Genomic DNA, 27,652 nt, shown 5'->3' on the forward strand with positions numbered 1-27,652 from the left:
TGCAGAAGAGCCCTCACTGATAGAAAGAAAGGGAGCGCTCTTCGTCAGTCGGTCGACGATCACCCAAATTGCATCGACACCCCTCGTGGTCCTCGGCAATTTGGTGATGAAATCCATGGAAATATGTTCCCACTTCCATTGGGGAACCTCAAGTGGCTGCAACTTGCCATGCGGACGCTGGTGCTCGGCCTTAACCTTGCGACAGGCCAAGCACCTCTCGACAAACCATGCTTCATCCCTCTTCATACAGGGCCACAAATAGTCTTTCTTTAGATCCAAATACATCTTAGTGGCCCCGGGATGGATCGAGAATCTCGATCGATATGCCTCCTCCACCAATGTGGTGCGCTCCCCACCTACATACGACACCCAAATCTGACCCTGAAAGGTCATAAGCCCCGACTATCGATAACAAACTTCGGTACCTACCCAATCACCCGCTCCTTCTTACGGTTCTCCGGCCTCACAGCCTCTGCCTAGGCCTCCCGGATGGTGTCTAATACTGAAGTCATCAGTGTCATTCGCATAGAGATGTATCGAATCGGGGCGCTCTCCGCCCTACGGCTCAGGGAATCAGCTACAACATTAGCCTTGCCCAGGTGGTACAGGATCTCACAATCATAATCCTTTACCACATCTAACCATCTCCTCTGACGCATATTCAGGTTGGGCTGATCCATCAAATACTCCAAGCTCTTGTGGTCCGTGTATATAGTACACCGAACCCCATACAAATAGTGATGCCAGATCTTGAGGGCGAACACTACTGCCTCCAACTCCAGATCGTGGGTGGGATACCTCGTCTCATGAGGCTTTAGCTGCCTCGATGCATGTGAAAGTTATTGAAAGAGCGAGTGACAGCCGTGTCGGAGCCTGTTAGGATAAGGTCGTCCACATAAACGAGTAAGTATAAGAGACAAGTACCACGTTGAAACACAAACAAAGAGGGATCTGCACGACTGCAAATGAACCCATTTGCCACAAGAAAGGAGCTCAAGCGATGAAACCAGGCCCTAGGAGCTTGTTTGAGGCCATAAATGGCCTTGTTAAGCTTGCAAACATGATTAGGGAAACGAGGATCCTCGAACCTGGATGGTTGCCGCATATACACTGTATCAGACAAGTAGCCATGAAGAAAGGCATTGTTGACATCAAGTTGGTGGAGTTGCCAGTTATTAATAATAGCAATAGTCAAGACAACCCTAATTGTTGTCGCCTTCACCACCGGGCTAAAAGTATGAGAAAAGTCGAGACCGGGAATTTGACTAAAACCTTGAGCAACAAGGCGTGCTTTATGTCGATCAATAAAGCCATCGGCTAAGTACTTGGTCCGAAAGAGCCAACGGCACCCCACTACATTCGTGTTACCAGGACGGGGAACCAAAGACCAAGTGTGATTTTGTGAAAGTTCATCCATTTCGGAGCGCATGGCGTCAACCCATTTGGAATCCCTAAGAGCCTCAATATGCGTTGTCAGGTTAGCAGAGGCAAACAGAGCAGCATAAAGCCCACCATCAGATGTATGAGAAAGGTTCGCCCAATGCCTTGGTTTAAAAATCTCAGATTTTGGTCGAGTGGTCATGGGGTGCCCGATAGGAGCAACAGGATCCGGTGCCGATGGAGCAGAGGGTGAGGGTGTAGCAACGTCGACATCAGGTATCGACGGATCCGAATCCGAACCCGATGCAGGTTCAGTGTTGGAGCCGTGATAAGATTCTGAGGCAGCAGAAGAGGGGTCTGATGCAGGCACTGTAGAAGCAGGATCGGGTTGGGGGGGCTCGACTGGTGATGATGACATGGGAGGATCATCGCATACAGTACAGGGAGCTGGAGGCGAGGCCATTGGAGCAGGATTTGAGACAACAGCAGGCACGAACACACCCGAAAAATCATCGAAAAAGGAGTGAAGTGGTAAATTAACGATTGCGGTGTGTGTGGCAGTGGTGTCAAAAGGAAAACACAACTCATCAAACCGAGCATGGCGTGTGATGTAGATGCACGAGGATCTAGGATCAAGACATAAGTAACCTTTGTATTGGGAGTGATATCCAAGAAAAACGCAGGGAATGCTCCGTGGAGACAATTTATGAGGCGAATAATCCCGCAAATAAGGGTAGACCCGGCACCCGAATGGGAGAAAATTATCATAATATGGCACCCGACCAAACAACATCTCAAAAGGTGAACGATAGCCAAGAACTTTCGAAGGCAAGCGATTAATAATATACACCGTGGTGCTAAAGGCATGAACCCAATAAGAGGCGGGTATGTGACCATGAAACATCATGGCAAGGCCCGTTTCAATTATATGGCGATGCTTGCGTTCGGCTCGTCCGTTTTGTTGCGGGGCGTACGAACACGAAATCTAATAAAAATGCCACGCGAGTTTAATAAGCCCTTCACACGATAGTTTAAAATTTTCGTACCCCCGTCACTTTGAAAAACTTTAATCTTGGTGGAAAATTGATTTTCCAAAAAAGTGAGAAATGAGACGAAAACATCATAAAATTCTGATTTGGCCTTAAGTGGATACAACCATGTAAAGCGCGAATAATCGTCCACAAAAGAGACATAGTAGCGATATAAATTAACTGACGAAACGGGTGACGGCCCCCATAAATCACAATGCACCAAATCCAATATATGTAAAGTACGTTTATTATTATTAGAAAATGGCAAGCGACGAGACTTAGCAAGTTCACAAGGAGAGAAAATATTTGGTTTTGGCAACACACTAGAAACAGATAAAAGTCCAAGTTTATTTAACATAGAAATAGTGTCAAAAGACACATGTCCCAATCTCGAGTGCCAAAGTTCAAAAGAGGCACGCGGCTTGGATCCGGCAAAAAACGCATAAGCTTTGGGAGAAGTGGCTAGAACATAAAGCCCACAATCACATTTTCCTTGTGCTAGGACCTGCTTCGTTGTTCGATCCTGAATAAAAAACGATGAAGCAGAGAAAAGAACATCCACAGGATTATCACGTGTTAGTTTACTAATGGATAATAAATTTTTGGTGAGGCGGGGAACCACCAAAACATCCCGCAAGTGAATACCATTAGCAATTTTGGAAGAACCAATAGAAGAGATTTTGAGTGTACTACCATTTCCAAATTGCACCGAAGAGTCACCACCATACGGCTCGACATTAGACACCGATCTGGTGGAAGACACCACGTGATCGGAGGCGCCGGAATCAACAAACCAATCTGGGCCGGAAGGAGTAACTTGGCACTTGGCTAAAAAAGCTTTGGCGAGATCAACATCACGCATGGGTGAAGGGGACACAAAAGAGTGAAGTTGAGGGAACTGGTTCGCGTAGTGGCCATTTTGGCGACAAAGTTGACAATGAGGCAGTCGGCGTCCATGACCGCGACCACCACGAAACGAGCAACCACCCCGACCCTGACCACCATTCGAACCCGAGGAGGGAGTGGTGCCGGCAAAAAAAGCAACCGAGGGAGTGGTGTCGCCGTGAATAGATTTGAGAAAAATTTCATGGCCCTCTGGTCCAGTCATAGCTCGTTGGGCCCTTCGGCCCGGTCTGTATCGTTGGACCCTTTGGCCCGGTCTATATCGTTGGACCCTCCGGTCAGGTCTATACAATCACATAGCATACATAAATCACATTGCACATAATCTCATACATACACATAGCACACAAGACCCCTGGTCTATACAAATATACCACTCTAGGTAATGTATAGTGAGAAGACTCACCTCGGGTATCTCGGATAATCTCGCACTCGAACACACTAGTCTAGCCCCCGCCTAAACACATAACAACACTCTAAAATAAATAATGGCTCTCAAAGTCTAGATTAAATCCACTCTACAATTCCACATAATGGAAAAAGACCATTTTACCCCTCCCTGACCCTGAAAGTCCAAAGGTTGACCAAAACCCTAAAAGTCAACGGAAGTCAATAGAAGGCAGTACGCGGCGTGTACCTACTCTGTACGCGGGGCGTACGCCGGCGAGTCACAAACAGGGTCTCAACCCCTTACGCTGCGCGTACTGAGAGTTACGCCCAACATAAATCTCAGTTTCAGCCTTTCCTTGGTTTTTGGTCTTAAGCGGTTAAGACACTCATTCAACTTTCAGATCTGACTCATTCTAGACCTCTTATCCCATAAAGTCGGAACCTTTAAGCCTTTGCATGGTTGTAAAGGTCCTTACACCCTCTAACACTTTTCCTTCCTCCTCAAAAGGTCTAGATCTCATGCATGGCTCAATATCCACGTCCAAGATTGCATTTTTATGAACATACAACTCTTATAGTCCTGAAATATGATAGATCTAGGCCAATGGAGACTATTTGTTCATAAAGTCTCCATCTTGGGACCAAAAACCCTAGATATTGGTCCAAGAAGCACACAAAACAAATGACAAGTTAAGATTTGAGCTTTTTACCTCAGGAAGAAGCTCCAACCTTTGAAAAACTCGGATTTACTCTTGCCCACAACTTCTAGTCTCCAAAATGGCCTCTACTTCTCTTCTACCACCTTGAAATGACACTTTGAAGCTTAGAACAGCAACACACTAGCTAGAAACGAAGGAGGACTCTCTATTAGGCTTTCACTCTCCGGAATGGGGGCTGAGGTCCAGGCCATATCATTCCTTTTATAGTGCACAAGCCCCAAATTAGGGTTTCCACCTAGACTCGTTACGCCCAGCATACCCAGGCGAGTCCGCGTCCAAATTAAGCGCGCGAGTACGTGCATCGTACTCTTCTGTACGCCCAGCGTACTCACAAGCCTAATAATCATTTAAGGGCTTAACTTGACAACTTGGGAAAAGAAGAAGGGCTTAAGAGACACACCTGAATTCGGGATGTTACACTAGATGATTCATTTGGTTAGATCTAGTTAGGGATTGTTTTGTGCTTTTTATGGTCCTTTAAGTCATGCATGTGAGTATGGGCTACTCCAGAAGCGAGGGATGGTTGATCTTGACATTTTTGAGGTCCTTTGTTTATAAAAATGCAATCTTGATGAGTTATCTTGGACCATGCATGAGTTAGGGTTATTATTATGGCTCTTTTTTAATATTGGGTCCCATTAAGTCATGAAAGGGTGTAAAGTTTTCAACTTTACGTGTTATGACATCATTTAGGATCAGATTTGAGAATTTGGCTTAGTGGCTTAACCTATTAAGCACTTAATGGAGAGTTGGGTTGACTGTGGAGTACGTTGGGCGTACCCAGCTCGTACGTTGCATATACTAGCCACGTAAGGCTTACGTTGGGTGTAAGTCTGAGTACATCGGGCGTACTCAGCTTCCTTTGACTTTTGTTGACTTTTGGGTATTTGGCCATATTGGGACTACTAGGATTTTAGGCTTTGTTTTTACTTTAGGTTATTGTTAGACTTCGGTCCTTCTTGGATTTGGGCCCATAAGGGGCTTTGGGCCTTATTTAGGAATTTGGATCATATTGGGCGTTTGGAATCATTGGGTCAAGCCATGGTTATTAGGCCAAGTGAGGAAATGGTAAAATAGTCTTTTACTCTGGGAGTTAGACAAATGAATGGATTCCTAGTTATGGTTTATGGCTCAACTATTAATTAGGGTTTTATTTGATTGATTACCGTAGGGATTTTTCTAGATCAGCAGTCCGAGCATTTATCTGATTTTCAGCAGTTTTAGGTGAATCTCCTCACTGTACTTGGCAATCGAAGGCACCAATGTCGGCCCATGATTTATTATGATTAGGATGTTAGTTGTCTGTGTGACTCTTGCATGTGTAGTATGTGATATGTATTCCGGGCGGGGTTCGATGTCAGGTGAGGCCTGATGGGAGTATTGTATGTTATTTATCTTAGTGATTATTGCATGTGTTTATGTGCTTGTATGAATGTCAAGCGGGGTCTGATGAATGTGATGGGTGGAGCACATCTCATGTTTTGACAGATCTGTTCCGAGCGGAGCCGGAAGTCGGGTGGGGCCCGATGGTTGTTGGGCATGGCTCATTATATGTTTGATATGTATGGTATGAGGTATTTTAGGGAACTCATTAAGCTTTGTGCTTACGATTTAGTTTTTGTTTCAGGTACTTCCGGATCGAAAGGGAAGAGCTCGGGATGATCACATCGCACACACCACGATTTCTGCTTTATATGACTCTGATGTATTGGGATGTTTGATTGACATACTCTGATTTTCTTGTATGGTTTTTATATAGATGTTTTAGTTGATGGTTTATTATAATTAAAATGAAATTTTTGGTCTTAAGTTTTGGGAAGTTACGTAATAACTTCATAACACTTTGACAAAATCATAAAATATTATCAAAACATTTCACAAGTCTTAATTACATAAAAATGACCAAAATGCTTTTAGCATCAAAATAACATTCTACAACATAATTAATCTAAAAATCTCGTTTCTTATAGTTTTCATTTTTGTTTTATAATATAAGTACATTGTTGTCTTCAATTAAAAATAAAATACGGACAATCAATAAAAAGTATTGACTTTAAATATATTAACTAAATAGAACAAAATAAAATTCAATTCAATTGGTTTGGTTAAAATTTATATCAGAATAACAACGTTGTCTAAATATCATTTTTTTTATTGGACGGTTAATTATTTTACCATATGTTCTTCTTTTAATTATATATTATAGTTTAAATATTTTAGATAAAGTTTACATAAAAAAATATTAAATAAATATATTTACATGTTGATTGAATTTAGTATGTTTTATTTATTTTTATTTATACAAATATTACATTTTCTATGTTTTACTTTTTATTGTGTTTTTATTTGATTTATGATAATTAATATAAAATTTAAATGACTTTTTTAAATATTTCATAAATGATTCGTATGCAAAGTTATAGAGAACTTAACGTCTGTCATTATACATAAAGACTATTGGTGTGACAACTTGTGTTGAAAAAAAAGAAAAAAAAAAAAAAAAAAAAAAGACCATTTTAAGGAATTTTTTTAAACCATAAGAAATTTTGTCTAATAATGTTGAGTGACATGGTTGAATATTGGACATGTTTAATAATAGAAAATAAAATAAAGTATAAATTTTGTAATTTGCCTTTAAAACAAAATTGTCTATTATCTTTCTATGCACATGCCTATATGCCCATCCTCTCTGTAACCATTCTCATTATTCTTTTATGTTTCCATTATTCTTAACTGTTCATTCGGCTCTAACTTAGATGGGTTTTGTTTAAAGTCCATTTTTTCGGCTTTCCCTTCGATAATATCCTGTCCCAAAACAACAAAAAAACTAAGCACTCTCTCTTTGCACTATTTACAGCTATCTTTCTTTGTAAACAAGAAAACAATACCAAATGAGGAGGCTTTCGACAATCAAACTTGCAATAGAATCGTTTACAGTTGATGGAGACGACATCATTGAGAAACTTATCGAGACCTGGGAACGATTCAAAGTGCCAGTTTTGGTGCCATTTCTGAGAACATTGATGTATGTTGCTCTTGCGATGTCTGTAATGTTGTTCATAGAGATGGTTTACATGTCGTTGGTGATTGCATTCAATTATTTGTTTGGGAGAAAGATTGAAAAACGCTACAAATGGGAAGAATTCAAAGATGAGCTTGAATCAGGGAGCTTTGTTTACCCACTTGTTCTTGTTCAAATTCCAATGTTCAATGAAAAAGAAGTTTGTTTTCTTTTCATCATTCCCCTTCCTCTATGTTTGCTTTTGGTTTTTTGTGTTTTGTGTTTTGTTTTTGTTTTTATTGTTTTTTTTTTTTTAATTCAAAACAGGTTTATCAGCTTTCCATTGGAGCTGCATGTGGGCTTTCATGGCCGGCTGATCGTATTGTGATTCAAGTTCTTGATGATTCAACGGATCCTATCATCAAGGTAACTAATAAATATCAAACCTAGTACAATTAATACCGTTTTTTTTGGTATATTATCTTATATATATATATATATATATATATATATATATATATATATATATATATATATATATATATATATATATATATATATATATATATATATATATATATATATATATATATATATATATATATATATATATATATGTTTTTATTAGCAATGGTATTTTTAAGAGCCACATAAAAAGTTTAATTTTATTTTCCATTTTGTATCAAGGACCATCTTGGTTCTACTATTATTCATTACGCAATCCAAAATAAATAAAGTATAATTTCTTATTATTGGTTTTTGGAAACGTGACACCAATAACATATAGTGCTTTCTGTTATAAAGGAAAATAAAGTTTGTTTATTTATGACTAAAAGGTTACGGCATGTGATTATTTATGAGTTTTTAAAATATGAGATTTCAAACATAAATGAAGACAAGACACTTTAAATTTTCAAACAATCAACTTTATTTATTTTTCAAAAAGAAAAACTGTTTAAATAGAGTTAGAACATTCATTTGTTTAATAATATTCTATTCTGTGACTAACATATGTAATATATTACTTATATCATCTTTAATTGACTGAAGCATAGTGTATATAATTGATATTAGTAAAATAATGTTGCATAAATAAATGCTTAGTCGGTGTCACGTCATAAGATAACCAACCCTCTTTTACAATGTTTTATTTTGTTTCTAAAAGATATGGCAGTTGCATATTTCGTCTAAAACACCATGAATTAGAAAAAAATATAAAATGCCATTGAGTAAACAAAAACTTAATCAGTATTTATATGTTCTATTTACCAAAAACTTGGCTATTTATATGAAAAAAAAAATCATCATAATTAGATACTGATTTTTGTAAAATTTATTTTACCATTGGTTTGGATTCAAATGGGGGAATTAGGGTATGGTGCAAGTGGAGTGTGAAAAATGGGCATGTAAAGGTACAAACATACATTATCAAGTGAGAGACAATCGAAAGGGATATAAAGCAGGAGCACTTAAAGAAGGTTTAGAGCATTGTTATGCTAATGAGTGCGAGTATGTGGCTATTTTTGATGCCGATTTTCAACCAGAACCTGACTTTCTCAAGAAAACTATCCCGTTTCTTCATTATAACAGTGAACTTGGTCTTGTTCAAGCTCGTTGGAAGTTCGGTACATATTCCTCTAAAACTTATTTATTGTTTGTTTTATGTCTTTTTCTAAAATTTACACTTAATATTAGACGTTTAACTATAAAATTGGTAAATATGTGGTATGTATAAGTGACATGTAATAAACACATTAAATTAGTCCAAAAAACATAAATTAAAGTGACGGGCCCTTTTAGAGAGTCGCTTTCTTTTTGAGGTTTAATGCTGTGATCTTAGGCTAGAAGGAGTCTTAGGTGTTGTTTGTTTTGGAAGTGGTTAAATCTTTTTTGTCTTTTTACAAGTTTGTGGAAAAAAACGTGCACTTGAGAAACGCCTACCCGCTAGAAAGAAAAAGTGCTCAAAAAGTACTTTTGTAGAAAAACAAACGAGGCCTTAGTAATCTTAACATATTTTCACGTAGAATTTTTTAGTTTTTCTGAAGCCACGTAAACTTAGCATGTAGTGATGGACGCTTTTAGAGAGTTTCTTTCTTGTGGAGACCTGATGCTATAATCTTAGGTTGGAGGGAGGAATAGCATTTTTAGCAGATTGTCACATAGAATTTTTTAGTTTTTTTTTGAAACCATGTAAGCTTACCATGTCTAACACAAAAAAGATAGGTAGTGATAGTGTGTTAATTTAATATAGGTGATTTTGGAGGAAAAAAATTAAAAAAGAAAATAATAACCAATAACCAATTAGAAGCTATCAATACCCCTTCTCACTCTTCTCTCCTCTCGCTATGGTGTTGACAAGCCTTCCCCAGCAAGCTCCATGGAACGAGCCAGGAGGCGGTGTTCAACGCCTATAACACGTTCTAACGATGGTGGTAGCGACACTCCCCATAGCTTTAGAGGTGGAAAATCTACATCTGTTTTATCTACCTTGAACGAAGAGCAGACCAATAAAAATAATCAGATGAATTGTTTACAAGATAAAATTGTCCAAAAAAAATATAAACTAATCGGAGGTGCCACACTTTTTTATGAAAACAAAATTGATTTTATATATTAAATATTAATAAATATACTATACTTTACCAAATTATAAATGCATTACATTAACCATTATACTAATTATATAACTAAAATATTTTTTTAAGTATAAAATAAATGTTAATATGTAGTAAAGATCAATTTTGAAAAAAATATTTGAGAGCGTTTCAGAGTTTCTAGTTTTTAGTTTTGAACAAAACGCTTCAGTTTAAACAAAAAACTTCATTTGGTGGTATGAGTGTTTGACTTTTAGTTTAAATAAAACGCTATAAATATAAAAGTTATTACATATAGTGTTTAACAGAAAGCTACTCAGCTTTTGAATTCAAATTACATAATTGTCCTTAAAAATATATTTATATATATTTTTTAAACAATTGTCTTTTTATGTAATTTTACATATTTTAAAAGTTTTCAACTATTTTTCTAAACACTCATATAACAAATAAAAGATAATGTTTTTATCATACACACTCCTTATATTATATCAATGTGGAGGATAACTATAATATCATTGAAATGGTATTATATTGGTGTTAATAACTTTAAAATACGTAAAACGGTGAACTATAATGTTAGTATTGTGTTCAGTTACTTATTATCTTGTCCTCTATATAAATAAGGATATTTACAAGTTTGAACATTTTAAATATTGAAATATAAGAAAATAGTACAGTTTTTTATTATTATTAAAATGACCACTACTATATAAGAATTTCCAACTAGTTTTATGACAAAAATAATACACTTGGACTTACAAAAACTTAAAAGATAAGATTTGATAAAAAAAATACTGATAGTATTAGACAATTCGAAATTATAGTTTCAAGAATAGGGGTATGAAAAATATTCGTTGCAATTGAGAAAGCAATATACATTATATATTTATTGATTCCCGGGATGCCTTGTATCGCACTCGATGATATTTTCTATAAAGTGAGAAGAAAATTTTGGTCAAATACATTGTGTTGTAGTCATTTTCGTTAGATATTCTTATCTTATAAATATTATAATTTGTTTTGAAATTTAAATATCTACATTAACTGATAAATAAATTATGTAAATAAAATATAAACTAATTGAAGAACAATAATATATAAAGAAAAAGTGTAACAATTTAAAAGCTCTGGTATTTAAAACTGCAAATCTGCAATCAATATTATATAAAAATTGGAAGTCTATTGTCTTTTTATATGTAGAAAAGATTATAACTAACACTTTCTCTATCTTCTAATTAATATAAAAATCGAATAAGCATAATTGTATTTAATACAAGTTAATTTTATTAAAGATTTGTTTGATAGTTAATTTAAAAAATTATACATAAAAAGGTCTTTTAAACTTTAAAATATATGTTTTTTTTTAAATCTAAAATTATAAAATAAAATTTTATTTTCTATAGAAAGTGAAGGGAGCCCACTAGTTAGACAGATTCCCACGTTTACTGCCACTTGAATTATCTGTCCATTGGTTGGCATATGCTTTTCTGTTTCGTTTGTTATTTTCAAATTATTACATAACTAAATAGTACGTTATATTTTTTTGGTCCCTTCGGTCTCAAAAATTGATATGGTCATATGGCTCTTCCTTATGGTTTTCAAAAAATTACACACTTAGCGGCCTATGAGATTGTTATACATTAAAATATCACGCTCTTTACCTCTCTATTTTGAAGAGATAATCCGCCTCCGTTTATAACCTGGCAAACGGTAACTAGATCACCATCTTTTCTTTGAGTTTCTAGAAAACCCCACCTAGGGTTGTGAAATTGGGTAGACATGTTTTTGTCTCACACGACACTGCATGACAATGTTTTATATAACACGAACACGACACGATATGATTTCGTGTTTTTTTTTTCACTAACACGAAAACGAACCAATTAAAACACGACAAAACGACAAAGATAACATTACATAACCATTAGTTTATTTAATTCATACTTAATTAAACATAACACGGCACACACGGAAAACACATGTTCAATCGTGTCAATTTCGTGTCGATTTGTGAACACGAACAAGACACGATACAACATCGTATTTTTTGAATTTGACACGAACACAAATTTGAATTTTGATTTCGTCCAGATTTCATTTCGTGTGTATTTGTTGTGTCATGTCATAAATTGACACCGCATCCTTGTATAATCTCTCTCTCTCTCTCTCTCTCTCTCCCTCTCTTTATCCATCTATCTATCTATCTCTCTCTCCACCCCTCTCTCTCTCTCTCTCTCTCTCTCTCTCTATATATATATATATATATATATATATATCCATGGCTCTCTCTATCTCTCTCGGGGATGACTGTAAAGAAAACCAACTTATTACCTTTAGGACCATCGTCGAGCAAAAGGAAAGTCACTCGTTTTCTCACTCCACCCGCTTAACTCCAACCATAACTCCGTTATCCATCTATCATTTCTTGATATGATTTAATTTTTAAGTATGATTTAAATTTTGTAGTGGTTGTATGATGGTTTAGGGTCTTCATTATGATTTAAGGTTGGGGTTTATATTTTAGTTAGGGATTTCAATTTTATGATAGTAGTGATGGTAATGTGGTATATTGGGTCTGGTAGTGTGGTGGTTGATGGTTGTGTAATGGTGATCAATGATGTAGTGGTAATTATTTTATTAATAATTAAATAAAATCAAGTAAGCGTAAACCATAGTTTTGGACTCTATGGTTAGCACTAATATCTATTTTAGTCTAACTTAGAGGTGTAAAACAAAAGAACCGAAAACTGGTTAAGGAGTGAATGATGGACTAAGAACAAATCGAATATCAGTAACCAGTTGCAACCGGTTCCATTTCGTTTCTATTAGGACGCGTGTTATCTAAGAAGGTGTTTGGTAAAGAAAATGGTTCGAACCGTATCAGAACTAAAAGAATCAAAAACCAAAATGGTGAATTAGGGGAACTAGACTGAATACCACTAATCGGTTCCTACCTCTTCTAGTTCCGTTTTGGGTTAAAAGTTCATCCCTAGTCCAACTTTTGAACTTTTGACATGATGCATTCCATGGTTTTCAAAACTTGATGACGTGTCCTTAAGAATAAAACTGTCAACTATCATATGTTAAATACATATTAAATGACAATTATACCTTATTTAATTAATTTATTTTATTGGCACTCATGAATAATACGGATTATTTATGTAAAATATGAAAGAAGCCTATAAAAGGCTATCAACACTTTGTTTTAGTTTTATTATATATAATATACGTTTAGAAAGAATAACGGGTAGCTAGTAACTGATAGTGTTTTTTTAAACGTTACATAAAGTTAGAAGCTCCAAAACATCATCTCCCACACACGCCCATAATATTCTTTACCCAAAATATATGTTTTACTTTTATGATCTAAGATAATTAAAATTATAAATAAATAAACATGTGACACATTTATGAACATTTAAAAAAATTAAGAATATTATGAATAGATTATTATGATATAGGTATTAATATGTTGATAATGTGATATTATTGTCCAACACTTTTGATCTCAAATAAGCTAAGAGATTCTTGTAATAATACGATTTGTGGTGGCGCATAATTGTTTTTGTCCTCAAAACTTAAGACATTGATTGTTAACATGTTCCTATAGGTTTCAAAGGGATCCGAAGTAACCGGAATACATCAATAAGAAATTGGATTTTTTTTTTCTTCTTCTTAAATCTACCAAAACCCTTATCATTTTTTGGGGCGAGGAAGAATTAATTTTCCTTTTCTATTCTTTTAATAAAAAGAAAAATTTAGTTTCGTCCCATGTTTAAAGCATTAGTATTTACAATTAAAGTGTTAATATGAATAAAAAAATATTTTAACTTTAAATAAACGGTAATAATTAATAGGGATGAGCATATTAACCGAATCAAAACCAAATTAATATAACTGGACCATTATTACAAAAGGCGGTGTGGTTTCTAATTTTTATGAATCAAAAATACATTTTTTTCAATTTTTCATTTAAAAGCAATCCATTATGAGTCGAACCAAACCAATAATATTAATAAATGTTTTTAATATAATAAAATATTAAACATATGTAATTATATTAGGAACTAAATTTTTTATAGGGTAATTATTTAGAATTAGATGGATTACGATCTTCTATCCTATTAATGTGGTTATACACTTTTTATAGCAATATACTTTATTTTTTTTTATTTTTTATAGCAAATTAATCATTCACTTTTTATAGCAATGTACTTTATGTTTTTCACTTTTTATAGTAAATTATTATTATTATCTTTTTGTCATTTTGGACCATTATGGTTAACTAATATTAATCATTAAATATAACTATTAACTGACTACATCTGTTAACCAAAACCTATATTAACTTATACACATTGACTAATAATATGCATTAACCGCTTATAATGGTTATGGTTCGATTTTAGCTCACCAAGTCATCCAATACGCACTCATAATAATTATCATTATCATTATTACAAAGTAAAAAGAGCAAAAGATAAATTTACGATCTTCATCTAGAAATAGATAACTAAATACAATTTCTTACTATCATTATTACAAAGTAAAAAGAGCATAAGATAAATTTACGATCTTCATTTAGAAATAGATAACTAAATACAATTTCTTGCTACTTTTATTTATCTGTGCATATAAAATTTAACTTTCACGTTTTCTATGATAATGTTTGAGTATTTGTTTCTTATTAAGTATAAGATTCTTAAAATTCTATCAAATTATAATATTACATTTTTTTTTTGTTGTTATAATATTATATTATAAACAAGCCTATCAAGTTGTTTCATATTTGAGTTGAATTGCGATAACTAAGTAGGTATTTTAAAAAAAAAGTTTGTTTTCGTGACTTTTAATGAACAAGTCAATAACAAATATGGGAATAGATTCCTATATAATATTCTTTAATAAATAAAAATAATTTTATTATTTGTCCATCTTCTTATACATTATGCTACATGTCATTTTATGGTAATTAAATTAAATTATATTTACATGTCATTTTGTGGGTTTTTCTATTTTATTAAATTTCATACAATACTTAAATATAATAAATGTATTAATAGATGTATATATCTAATTCATTAATGCAATTTTCATTATAATTTTTAAATTCCAAAATTGCATTCAACTATTTTAGTTGTTTATTTATTTAAATTATTAGTTTAAATTTAAAAGATAAATAAGCATTTCAATTTTAATAATTAATATTTTATTTTTTTCCTCATAAATTAATTTTTTTTTAAATAGTTAGATATATTAATGTTTGTTTTTTTTTAAATAAACTCATTTAATACTTGGATCTCACAAATAATAGTTATTTTATATATACAAATTTATATTTTACAGAATTCTACTAGAAGATTGCACTGTATAATATTCTAAAACATAAATTATTTTGTATGAATAAAATTATTGTTTATTCAACGAATCAAAACGTGTATCAAAAGTATCGAACAAGACTTGATAATGTGATATAATAATGAAAAATTAAGTTGTGATAATCAGATGAATCTATTTAACAGGATTTAATCCCGTGACCTTAAGATTACTTGACAACACGTTGCTATTACACATTGACACCCCTTGGAAATCAAACGTATTATTATATTACTTTAATACTTTATAATACCATGGTATTAGTATTAATAATAATGTAAAACTAAATATTTGGTGTTATATTCATTTTGGTCATTGTAAATTGATTTTCATGTTATAATTGTGAACTTTTGCTTCTTTCTATTTAATGGAAACATATGATGTCACCTTTTACTTACCTTCAAAATCTGACCATTAAATTTTTTATGTTCTTCATCTCCATTAAACTTAAGATCATGAAGTATGAATCGTATATACTTACAAAAAGAAGGTTATTTAAAAAGAAGGTTATTTAGTGAATTCTATATTATATTCATCCAGTCATTGTAAATTGATTCTCATGTTATAATTGTGAACTTTTACGTCTTTCTATTCAATGGAATTGACAGAAAGAGTCTTCATACCAAATACGGTGGAGAAGCAAGCATTTTATGATAAGAATAATTTACATATACAACCCTTAGAGAATGAGGAAAAGTACAAGAAGATGAAAAATCACATTAAAGAATGGAAACGTATGAGAGACCTATGAGTGTCTAACATCCCCCCTCAAGCGAAATGGTGGCGGTTTGATGCACAACATGTCGCGGAAGAACTCAAATTGATGTCGGGGAAGAGTCTTTGTAAAGATATCCGCCACCCGAAGCTTGGTAGGAATAAATTGGTGTGAAGTTTCCCAGAAGAAACAAGTTCACGAATGAAATGATAATCCAACTCAATGTGCTTAGCTTGTTTGTGAGAGACCGGATTTTACATGAGAAATAAGACACTTTTATTATCACATAAAAGCGTTGGTCGATCCGGAGGTAGAGTATGCAGCTCCCGCAGTAAATGAGTGATCCATATTATTTCCGCAACAGTGTTTGCCATGGCACGATACTCAGATTCACAACTCGAGCGAGAGATGGTGGGTTGTTTCTTAGCACTCCACGATACAAGGTTGCCGCCTAGAAAAATTAAGTAGCCATAAGTAGAACGACGTGTCTCAAGACACCGAGCCCAGTCCGCATCAAAATAACCAAGAAGACCAGGGGAGTTATGGCGAGAAAATGTGAGGCCAAAGGACATAATGCCCTTGACATATCGGAGAATGCGCTTGACACTCTGAAAATGAGAACGCGTAGGACTCTGAAGAAACTAACTAACTTGATTTACCGCATATGAAATGTCAGGACGTGTGATGGTCAAGTATTGCAGTGCACCAACAAGAGACCGATAGTGAGTCGGGTCATCAAATAGCTCACCACTCGTGACAAAGGCAGCATTGGAAGCAAGCGGGGTGGTAGCTGGTTTGGCGTCAAGAAGAGCCGCTCGCTGAAGAATGTCATGAGCATACTTAGATTGACTTAGAAATAAGCCAGTATCAGTATAGATGACTTCAAGCCTGAGGAAGAAATTAAGGCGGCCGAGATCCTTGATAGCAAACGTATCGTGTAGTTTGGTGATAAAAGACTGGATGACAGCCTCTTGATTTCCAGTCAAAATTAAATCATCGACATAGACAAGCAAGTACAAGATGCACAAGTCCCGTTTGAATACAAACAGAGAAGTATCCGCCTTGCTACAAACAAACCCACTATCAATAAGAAAGGTGCTTAGCCGATGAAACCAAACCCGCGGAGCCTGTTTAAGCCCATAGAGAGCTTTGTTTAGACGACACACATGATGAAGTAAAGTTGGATCCTGAAAGCCCGGTGGTTGCTCCATGTATACCAGCTCATGCAACTCACCATTAAGAAAAGCATTGTTAACATCAAGTTGGTGGAGTTTCCAGTTGTTAAGAACCGCTAGTGAGAGCACAATTCGAACAATAGATGCCTTAACCACCGGACTGAAAGTTTGAGAATAATCAATCCCCGGGACTTGACTGAACCCCTGAGTAACAAGACGAGCTTTGTGTCTTTCAATTGAACCATCAGCATGATATTTGGCACGAAATAGCCAACGACAACCCACTATGTTATGATGTTCAGGTCGGGGAACCAATGTCCAAGTATTATTCCGGTGAAGAGCTTCCATTTCTTGATGCATGGCAGTCAACCAATGTGGATGTTTTACAGCGGACTTAAACCCTTTCAGATTCGTGGAAGCAAAAAGCGCTGAATATAGCGCATGGGAAGAAGTGTGGGCCAAATCAGCCCGATGCTTTGGTCTGAAAATCCCAGCCTTGGCTCGTGTGGTGATTAGATGTCCCGTGGGTGAAGGAACAGGGGTCGGAGTAACAACGGGTGAATCTGACTGCAAAGGCGTAGCAAGTTCGTCAGAAACAATCGTGGGCTCGGGTGTAGCAGGCTCCTTATGGACGGTAGTGGGCTGAGAAAACACATGGTCTCCCAGAGATTCAGAGGAGACAGGCGGGCATTGTGTCTCATCACAAAGGTCGCAGGCAGGCAATGTCGAAGAAGAGGCCGGAGCTGACGGCGATGTTGGCGAAACAACCGGTACAACAGGGGAACATGGGTGATCATCCAAGAAATTTGTCAAGGTTAACATGGTTGACGGAAGTTGAGACGTACCACCAGAAAAAGGAAAGCATTGTTCATCAATTTTGGCATGCCGAGTGATATAAATACGTGATGTCGCAGGATCAAGACATTGATAACCTTTGTAACGAGAGCAGTAACCAAGGAAAATGCACGGGAGGCTTCGTGGAGAGAGTTTGTGAGCGGCATAGTCTCGTAAGTACGGGTAAACACGACAACCAAATGGTCGAAGGTGATCATAAGTTGAAGCCCGATTAAATACAAGCTAAAAGGGGGATTTATTCTGCAACACCGAAGTAGGTAAGCGATTAATTAGATAGATTGCAGAACTAAATGCGTGAACCCAATACGATGGAGGGACGTGTGCATTAAATAACATTGCCATACCCATTTCAACAATGTGTATGTGTTTGCGTTCGACCCGAGCATTCTGTTAAGGAGTGTATGGACAAGAAACCTGGTGAAATGTGCCATTATCATTAAGTAATTTGCAAACACGATGATTCAAGAATTCGGTGCCGCCATCACTCTGAAAAAACCTTTACTTTGCGAGTGAATTGTGTTTGAACAAACTTGAGAAATACATCGAAGATTGCATAGAAATCAGATTTGGTTTTAAGAGGATAAAACCACGTAAATCTAGAATGATCATCCATAAACACAACATAATATCGATAAGCATCAACTGAACATTCAGGTGAGGGTCCCCACAAATCACAGTGCACCAAATCTAATATGTTTAATGAATGCTTTTCATTTATAACAAAAGGTAATCGATGTGCCTTAGCAACTTGACAAGGAGAGCATACAATCGGGTTTGGTAAAAGAGAAGTAACCAACAAACGGCCCTGTTTATTTAAAAGTAAAATGGTGTCAACGGACACATGTCCTAACCGAGAGTGCCACAATTCAAAGGACGCCTTCAAATTTGACTTGGTGGAGGCAAAAAACGCCCGAGGACTGGTAGAGAGAACATATAAGCCACGTTCACACCGACCTTGAGCAAGAATTTGTCGCGTTGATCGATCCTGAATGTAGAAATAAGGTTGAGAAAACAAAACATCCAGATTATTATCAATGGTTAATTTACTAACGGATAAAAGTTTTTTGGTAATCTTAGGAATGACCAATACATCCCGAAGCCTAATATTATTATTAAAAGAGGAGTCACCAACATGTGAGATGGGAAGAACCTGACCATTCCCAAAGGTAACCTGGTTGGTGTCCGAATAGGGTGCGGGTTGAGTCACCGATGAAGAAGTAGATGTCATATGGTCCGTCGCACCGGAACCAACATACCAATCCGGTCCGGCGGAAGAAACATGACATTGGGCATGAAAAGCTTTGGCGAGATCAACATCAGAGGCGGGAGCATGGGTGGCATAGGTGGCAAGACGAGGGCAGACATTAGCATAATGACCGTTTGTACGACACAATTGACAGTGCGGAGGACGGCGACCACGTTCCCGACCGCCACAGGAGGATCGACCACCACGACCCTGATTAGAGATAGTATCACGAGACAAACCGGTAAACGCAACAGTTGGGGCGATGGACCCATGAATGGACTTGAGAAACAATTCGTGCCCCTCTGCCTGCGCAAGAAGATCCCGAAAGAGAAGGGGTGACCGAGAGGCTCGAGTAGCAGTTGAAAATGTTTCAAAGGATCCGCCAAGGCCACACAAAAACCAATGAACCTTCTCAGATTCTTCAACGGGATAACCAATCGCCGATAGCTGATCCCAAATGGTCTTAAATTTACGACCATAATCAGTAACAGTAGAGGCGCCTTAAGACAGTTGGCGGAGCTGATCGCGTAGGTTTTGAATGCGCTCGATAGAAGAGTTGCTGTAGGCGGTCTCAAGGGCAACCCATATTTGTCGAGCTGTGTCCAGCCCAATAATTTCAGAGAAGGCCTCTTCAGTGAGAGAGGCATGGAGGATGATAACGGTGCGCTGATCAGCAGCAAGCCATACCGAGTACGCCGGATTTGGTGAGGATTTGTCATCAACGAGGAGTTCTGTGGGTGGAGTACAGGAGGTGTCGTCAACGTGACCCATCAAATTTTGATGTGTGAGGAGAGGAATAAGTTGACTCTTCCATAACAAATAGTTTGAGGGGGGAAAGGCGAATAGCAATGAGATGCATAAGAGTGTTAATGGGGAGGAGAGTATCGGTGGAGGTGGAACCTGCCATGGATTAGAAGAGAGAAAAAGAAAACGTGCAGAGAAGGAAATGAGAAAAAATAGGATCTTTAGGCAAATGATACCATGACAGAAAGAGTCTCCATACCAAATACCGTGGAGAAGCAAGCATTTTATAATAAGAATAATTTACATATACAACCCTTAGAGAATAAGGAAAAGTACAAAAAGATGAAAAATCACATTAAAGAATGGAAACGTATGAGAGACCTATGAGTGTCTAATAGGAATCATTTGATGTCACCTTTTACGTACCATTAAATTTGTATGTTCTTCATCTCCATTAAACTTAGATCATAGAGTATGAATGGTATATACTTAAAATGAAGGTTATCATGGTTTGTCAAGGTATCTTTGTGCTCGGTCAGCATGTTCCGATTGTTAATTTACCCTTTAATGAAAATAAATTAATTAGTTTTTCTTTAAATTAAAGGATAATACCGGCTAAAGTTTTGCCGTATGCATTATTTTTAACGTTAGTATGTTCAAATGCTACGTATCCTTAACATACACATATAGAAATTCCAACGTTTTCTATGCTTGTCTCATTTATATGGTGTTTGGGGAATATAATATAAACAAATAAAAACTAATTAATACGTTTTATGGTGGCAATGTCATGATGTTATAGTGAACTCAGATGAATGCTTATTGACAAGAACACAAGAGATGTCACTTAACTACCATTTCAAAGTGGAGCAAGAAGTTGGTTCTTCTACTTATGCATTCTTTGGATTCAATGGTAATAGAAATGTTGTTGAACTTAATTTTAAGGTTCTAAAGCACCGTTTTAAATCAAATTGTACCGTTATATGTTTTTTTTAGGAACTGCTGGAGTTTGGCGAATGGCTGCACTTAATGAGGCTGGAGGATGGAAGGATCGTACTACAGTTGAAGATATGGATCTAGCAGTTAGAGCTAGTCTTAAAGGCTGGAAATTCTTGTACATTGGTTCAATAAATGTAAATCAATTGAAATGTATTACTTCCAGTATGAATATAACCTTTCTTTATATCTTAATTTAAGTCTTTATATTTTGATACGTAGGTTAAAAACGAACTACCAAGCACATTGAAAGCGTATCGTTATCAACAACACCGATGGTCTTGCGGTGCGGCAAACCTATTCAGGAAAATGGTCTATGAGATTATCATAAGTGAGGTAACATCATTATTCTCTTTCTCGTTTAGTTTGAAGATTTGTGAATCATTTACTTTGTTATCCAGAAAGTTACATTGTGGAAGAAGCTACATTTAATATACAGTTTCTTCTTCGTAAGGAAGATTGTGGCTCATATTGTTACATTCATGCTCTATTGTGTTGTAATTCCTATATGTGTGTGGGTACCTGAAGTCGAAGTTCCAAGGTGGGGTACGATTTACATCCCAACCATCATCACTATCCTAAATGCTGTTGGGACTCCAAGGTATTTATTCTCTAATATCATTGCTAGTCTTTTTAATAGGAATGGGATGTTTGTCATACTTCCATCCTCTTTTGTAGGTCCTTATATTTGGTGGTATTTTGGATTGTAATTGAGAATGCTATGTCCCTCCATCGATGTAAGGCTACGTTTATTGGACTCTTTGAAACTCAAAGAGTGAACGAATGGGTTGTAACTGAAAAACATGGAGATGCTTCTAAGGATAAAATCGGAACTAGACAACATGGAAGACTTAGCTTCAAGCTAAGTGAAAGGTATGTATCCTTAACAAGAGAAATTAAATATCCTCCTATTTTTACTCATATTTATTATTCTACCCATGTGAAATAATGACAAGTGTCTTAAAATGTTATTAAGATTATCAAAATATTACACTTGTCACAATTTCATATAGATAGGAGGATAAGTATGAAGAAAATATAAGATGGTATTTAATTTCACCCTTATTAATGATTTATTTTAGAAAGACTAGTAAACTCTAGTTTATTTTAGAAAAACTAGTAAACTAAAGATTGATTATAATGAAAATTTTGAAATACTCCAACCAAATGTTCTTATTTTCTCAAACCCATCAACAAATATTTTTCATACAAACATGTTGGATTCTTAAAGAAATTTGTTTCCCCCCCCCCCCCCCCCCCCTCATCATTATCGATTACTGAAAAGTTATTAATTTAGACCACCGTTGTGTTTAATTTTTGTCCTAACAAATGTTTTTTTTGCACACATACACAACAATAAATAAGAGAACTAGTTGCGACAGGGTGGTCTAAGTCGCCATAACTGCTACGTAGCTAATCGTCGAGGACGTTATTATTGATTTCATCACTATTGACTGTTGTCGCTAATATTCCTATATCGCTGCTAATTAGAAGACCGCTAATGAATTGTTGGTAACACCGTCTCCACGGTTAATAACATTGTCGCTAAGCCTTTCTTTCTGCCCGTACCGATGTGGCCGTTAATGCCTACTTTTTTAAAATGTCAAATTTATTTCCATACAGATTAGCAATTTATATAAATCCATAGTATAATAATACTAATCTACAAACTGCTTTACATACATATAATAAGCATAAATACTACAAATATCCATAATATATGTTTTAACTTTTGTGTTATATAATAGCATCGATTTATCGTTATCTCTGTCATCCCTCTCTTCTTCGTCTTAGTTATCTTCAGTAGTAAAAGATCAAACCATACCTCTCAATGCCACTAGAAACACCTAATTTTTAAGATAAGCATTAATATCCATCTACAAAATAAGTATATAAGTTAAAACAACAAACTAAGAAAAACCAAATTAGTACTTAACAATTAAGTCACAAATGCATTAAGTCCTTAACAATTTGGCAACCGATTAAACTACCAAATTCACGACAAATGAATTAAGTCCTTAACAATTTAACAAAGTACCGAACTACCAAATTCACAACGAATGCATTAAGTCCTTAACAAATTAGCAAAATACTATACTACCAAATTCACAATAAAATGCATTAAGTCGTTAACAATTTAGCAAAACACCAAACTACCAAAATTCATAACAAATACATTAAGCACTTAACAATTTAGCACAATACCAAACTATCAATTCACATTGAAATGCATTAATTTCTAAAACTTTTAGCAAAGTACCAATTACCAAATTCATAATAAACTAGGCGAAAATCCATGCATGGTGCATGAATAAAACTATGATGGTTAAAGTTATGACAAACATATTACACTAATTACAATAATATAATTAAATTATTGATAAATATATAATATTATAAATAATTAGATCCTTGTTATTAATTTAAAGTCGATAGTTTTTATATTTATTTGTTATAACACTTTCTAATTACTTTAAATATACGATAAACTAGACAATTATTAAAACCACATCATTTCAATAACCACCACCTATGAGTTCATATGAAAATAAAAATAAATCGACTTCTTCATTTTTAGCAAATTTTAACCATTATCAGATAGATATATTTTATGATCATTTCAATTCAAGGTAATGTATGTAGAGGTTGTGTGTGGATTTGCAATTTCAATTTAGTTGTGATATTTAATATTATAAAAAAAAGTTATTTTTAAATAATTAAAGACTACATTTAAAAAAATTATTATTATAATAAATTACTTTTAGTCAAAATTTTGTTTGGTTAATTGATATTTAATTTGAAGTTAACAATTTAATTTGTATACATTAACTATATATATTATAAATCAACAAACTAATATATTATGAGTTACAAAATAGTTAACTTATAATAGTTAATTAGTTGAAAGCTCTGGAGTTTTAATATTAAAACAATACTTAATATCAAAATTTATCATAATATTTATGATTTATGATTACAATCAATATTAAAAGACAATTGAAACATCATTAAAGTTTCAAATGCATGAGATTCAAATAGTTTGACATCTATTAAAATTAACTAATTTAAAATTGACTTACATGACAATCTTTTAAATAGGACCAATAAACCAAATAAAATCATTACTAAAAGTATTTAAAATATTATGATAGTTTAAAATAAACGTAAAAATCTAATAATTATATATAATTTAAAAATTGTTAATCCTTACACATATTTGAATAAATAAGTAAAAGTTATAGACTTTAAATTTCACATTTTTTGTTATTAAAAGTGATTTCACTCGAACACCTCCACTAAACGATGTGGTGGTTCCTCAATGTCGTCATTGTAATGGCACTAACCCATCATAAGAGCCATGAGGTGTAACAAAACAATCCAAAAATAATATAGCCTGGAAAGTTATAATACAATATAAAGACATTTATATAATACTAAATACAATACAAAATAAAACTTTCAATTACAATAAGTCTAATATGATTACAACAAATACAAATCAAATATAAGTTATATTGGTATGAATACATTGTGTTGAAATATTTTAATTTTCATAAGCAGGTAAAAAATAACTCAAGCAAAATTACTAATTCTTATCTTTTTTATTTTATTTATTTTCAAAAACTATTTAAAGTGTGAAATTTGATTAAAGAAACTAGTACTCCGTATAATTTAAACAAGATTAAAATTAAAAATAAAAAAATAAAAAAATAAAAAAATAAAAAAAAAATCAACCCGTTATCTAAGATAGTTAACCAGCTTTAATGTTATATCAACTAATTTGTAATCCAAATATCATTTATAAGAAATAAAATATAGCTAATAACATAGAAACTAATTATATTAATAGCAAATAATAAACATCCATAATAATGATTTAAAAACACAAAAAAAGATATTAATAATTTCTTTGAAGAACCTATTGATGTAAAAAAAAAAAAATTATTGACCAAAAATAGATTACGAAAAAGTCAACATCTAAGATGCTGTTTGTTTTTTTGGAAAAAATCTCTTCAAACCTTTTATTGTTGCGCGGCGCAGCACAAACGCAACACTTTCATCTCATAGCTATTTGTTTTTCAGAAGTATTTAGATTAAAAAACCTCTGCGCGTGTTCTTCTTGGCTCAGCATTTGTTTTGCCTCTTCCTACCTCTTCCAACCTCTTATTCTTCTTTTTTTCTTGCTAAAATATTGATTATATATTGTTGAATTCTTATTTCACATTTTTTTTCGTTTTTTTTTGTTTATTCTTGTTGAACTTTTTTTTCTTTTTTTTATATTGAATAATAATAATTTCTTGATAAAATATCATTATTTTATGTTAAAATATTTTTATTTTTTGTTAAAATATCATTATTTTTGCTGAAATATCATAAATTTTTGCCGAAATGTCATACATTATTAAATTTTCGGTATTAAAACACTACTTTCGGATTATAAAATCAGTTTATTTTAATTTTTTAATATCTGTAGCAGCATGCATATGATAAAAAAACAAACACGCTTCTTACTATAGTCTGCAGCCGTTTGATCCACCTCTTTTACCGCAGAGGGTTGCAGAGGTGGTTCGCAGACTTTATGGATTTTTGCTTCGAAAAAACAAACAACACCTAAGTGATTACCTGCTATATGTCATAAAGATAAATGAAAATAGACGAAAAAATTCCAAGACCAATGTGAGAAAGCATATTGATGGGAGTATTTATTTCTCGTGTTTTGAAATACTAAAATCTAAGAATATGTATTGTATTTATTCAAGATGATATAAGATGAGAGAAAGAAACCATATACTTATAGATAAAATTATTTACATAGGTTAAGTTACCTAAAAACCCCCTTAATTAGCTTACCATATATTATATATATAAATAATGATCTAACAATATATATTTGGACTCATACAGGCTTTTTGTGCTAGAGCTTTGTGTGGGTCTTATCCTCTTTGTATCTGGTTGCTATGATCTTGCATTTGGAAAGCATTACTACTACATTTACCTATGTGTACAAGGTATAGCTTTCATCGTAATGGGTTTGGGTTATGTTGGCACTCAAGTTCCCAGCTCTTAGATGACATTCTCCGTCAGCCATTTTTGATCGACAATTATTTTATCTTTGTGCCCCGATCATTTCTTCGTTAGCTACACCATACAATGTTTGAGAAAATGCAACTTTCTTCTAGTTCATTTAAATGAACGTTACCGTATTGTTTGCATACAAAAAGGTAAACCGTTGTAGTTCCATTCAAAGAATCATAAAAGCACACAAAGGACAAGAAATGGTGAAGAAAAGGTTGGTACCTTTTTCATGTTTCATGAAAGTTCATAAAGTAGAAGGTTTACTTGTATTTACGGGGTTATGTAGATTTTGTTTGAAATTTGATTCTTGTTTGTTGAACATGTATAATATTCATTTATTTTAAATAGCTAAACCCTGTGAAAAACATGTTTTAAGTACTCATTGACGACGTGTAATTATAGGTTTTGTCGATAAAGCCTCGTAACCATTCCTAAAAACATTGCTCTTGAAGGTTTGGTTGTTGTACATCACATATTTTGCAATGACATGTGTTAGTCATATGTTATTTTCATGGTTCTAAAAAACGCGCCATGGCGCGCCTCAAGGCGTGTCATGGCGTGAGGCGTGGTGTAGCCGTTACGAAAACGTTCAAGGCGGGTTTGTTAAGCGTGGCGTCCAAATAACGTGTCAAGGCGCACCTTATCGCGATATGACGCGAGTTTTTTTCAAGGTGCAATTTTTTTTTTTGTTTTTTTTTTATCGGGACTAAAATACTTGAGTTTTTGTTAACTTTTTATATTAAATACTAATATAACACTACTAGAAAACATGGAATAGGATATGACTGTTTTTGCTAATATAATACGGATAATCATCTGTATCCTATTGGGGGTGTATCCTATTACAAAAGAAACAGAATACGGTTAAAACAATCGTATGCTATCCAAGGGTGTACATTGTACGTATATTATAGTGTATTATATATGGTGTATCCTATTTATCTTGCCGTATCTTATATGTGTATTATATATGGTGTATCGTATCCTATATGTGTATCTTATATCATATATGGTGTATCTTATTTACCTTCTTGTCGTATCCTATATGGTGTATCTTATTTTATATATATATATATATATATATATATATATATATATATATATATATATATATATATATATATATATATATATATATCTTGTATTCTATGTATATCCTATCATATTTATAATTGGTGTATCTACTAGAAGTACCCTATCATATTTATGAGCCAATATTTTATCATCCACTAGAATGTGATAAAATAAACCTAAGTTGCAATACAATATAAAAAAAATATATTTATATATTATGTTCAATATCAGACAAATCAACTAAACAACGTGTTATGTTCAACTAAAATCTTAATTACATTTGCTTATTTATTTCCATCTCCAAATCTTTTTTTTGAAACGATCCAAATCTAACATATTTCGTATGTAGCTCTTGCTGTCTTCTTCGTCAC

General features: G+C 34.1%; 1 protein-coding gene across 4 annotated transcripts in view; it reads left to right on the top strand.

Moving 5' to 3' along the window:
• The first annotated feature begins 7,087 nt into the window (after positions 1 to 7,087).
• The window catches only part of LOC111907137 (glucomannan 4-beta-mannosyltransferase 9), a 34,947-nt gene continuing 14,382 nt past the window's right edge, over positions 7,088 to 27,652 (top strand). For 2 of the 4 annotated variants that reach the window (XM_042899054.2, XM_042899053.1), the window contains exons 1-8: positions 7,088 to 7,644; positions 7,752 to 7,850; positions 8,797 to 9,049; positions 20,938 to 21,048; positions 21,132 to 21,268; positions 21,354 to 21,467; positions 21,533 to 21,732; positions 21,810 to 22,004. In XM_042899054.2, the coding sequence (XP_042754988.1) occupies positions 7,315 to 7,644; positions 7,752 to 7,850; positions 8,797 to 9,049; positions 20,938 to 21,048; positions 21,132 to 21,268; positions 21,354 to 21,467; positions 21,533 to 21,732; positions 21,810 to 22,004 (1,439 nt within the window). In that variant the 5' untranslated portion in view covers positions 7,088 to 7,314. Of the gene's footprint in view, positions 7,645 to 7,751; positions 7,851 to 8,796; positions 9,050 to 20,937; positions 21,049 to 21,131; positions 21,269 to 21,353; positions 21,468 to 21,532; positions 21,733 to 21,809; positions 22,005 to 25,682; positions 25,988 to 26,036; positions 26,590 to 27,652 lie in introns of those variants that run through there. The other 2 variants (XM_023902926.3, XM_042899052.1) reach the window with 2 other exon arrangements.

This window comes from Lactuca sativa, chromosome 2 (genome assembly GCF_002870075.4).
Source record: "Lactuca sativa cultivar Salinas chromosome 2, Lsat_Salinas_v11, whole genome shotgun sequence".
NCBI classification, from domain to species: domain Eukaryota; kingdom Viridiplantae; phylum Streptophyta; class Magnoliopsida; order Asterales; family Asteraceae; genus Lactuca; species Lactuca sativa.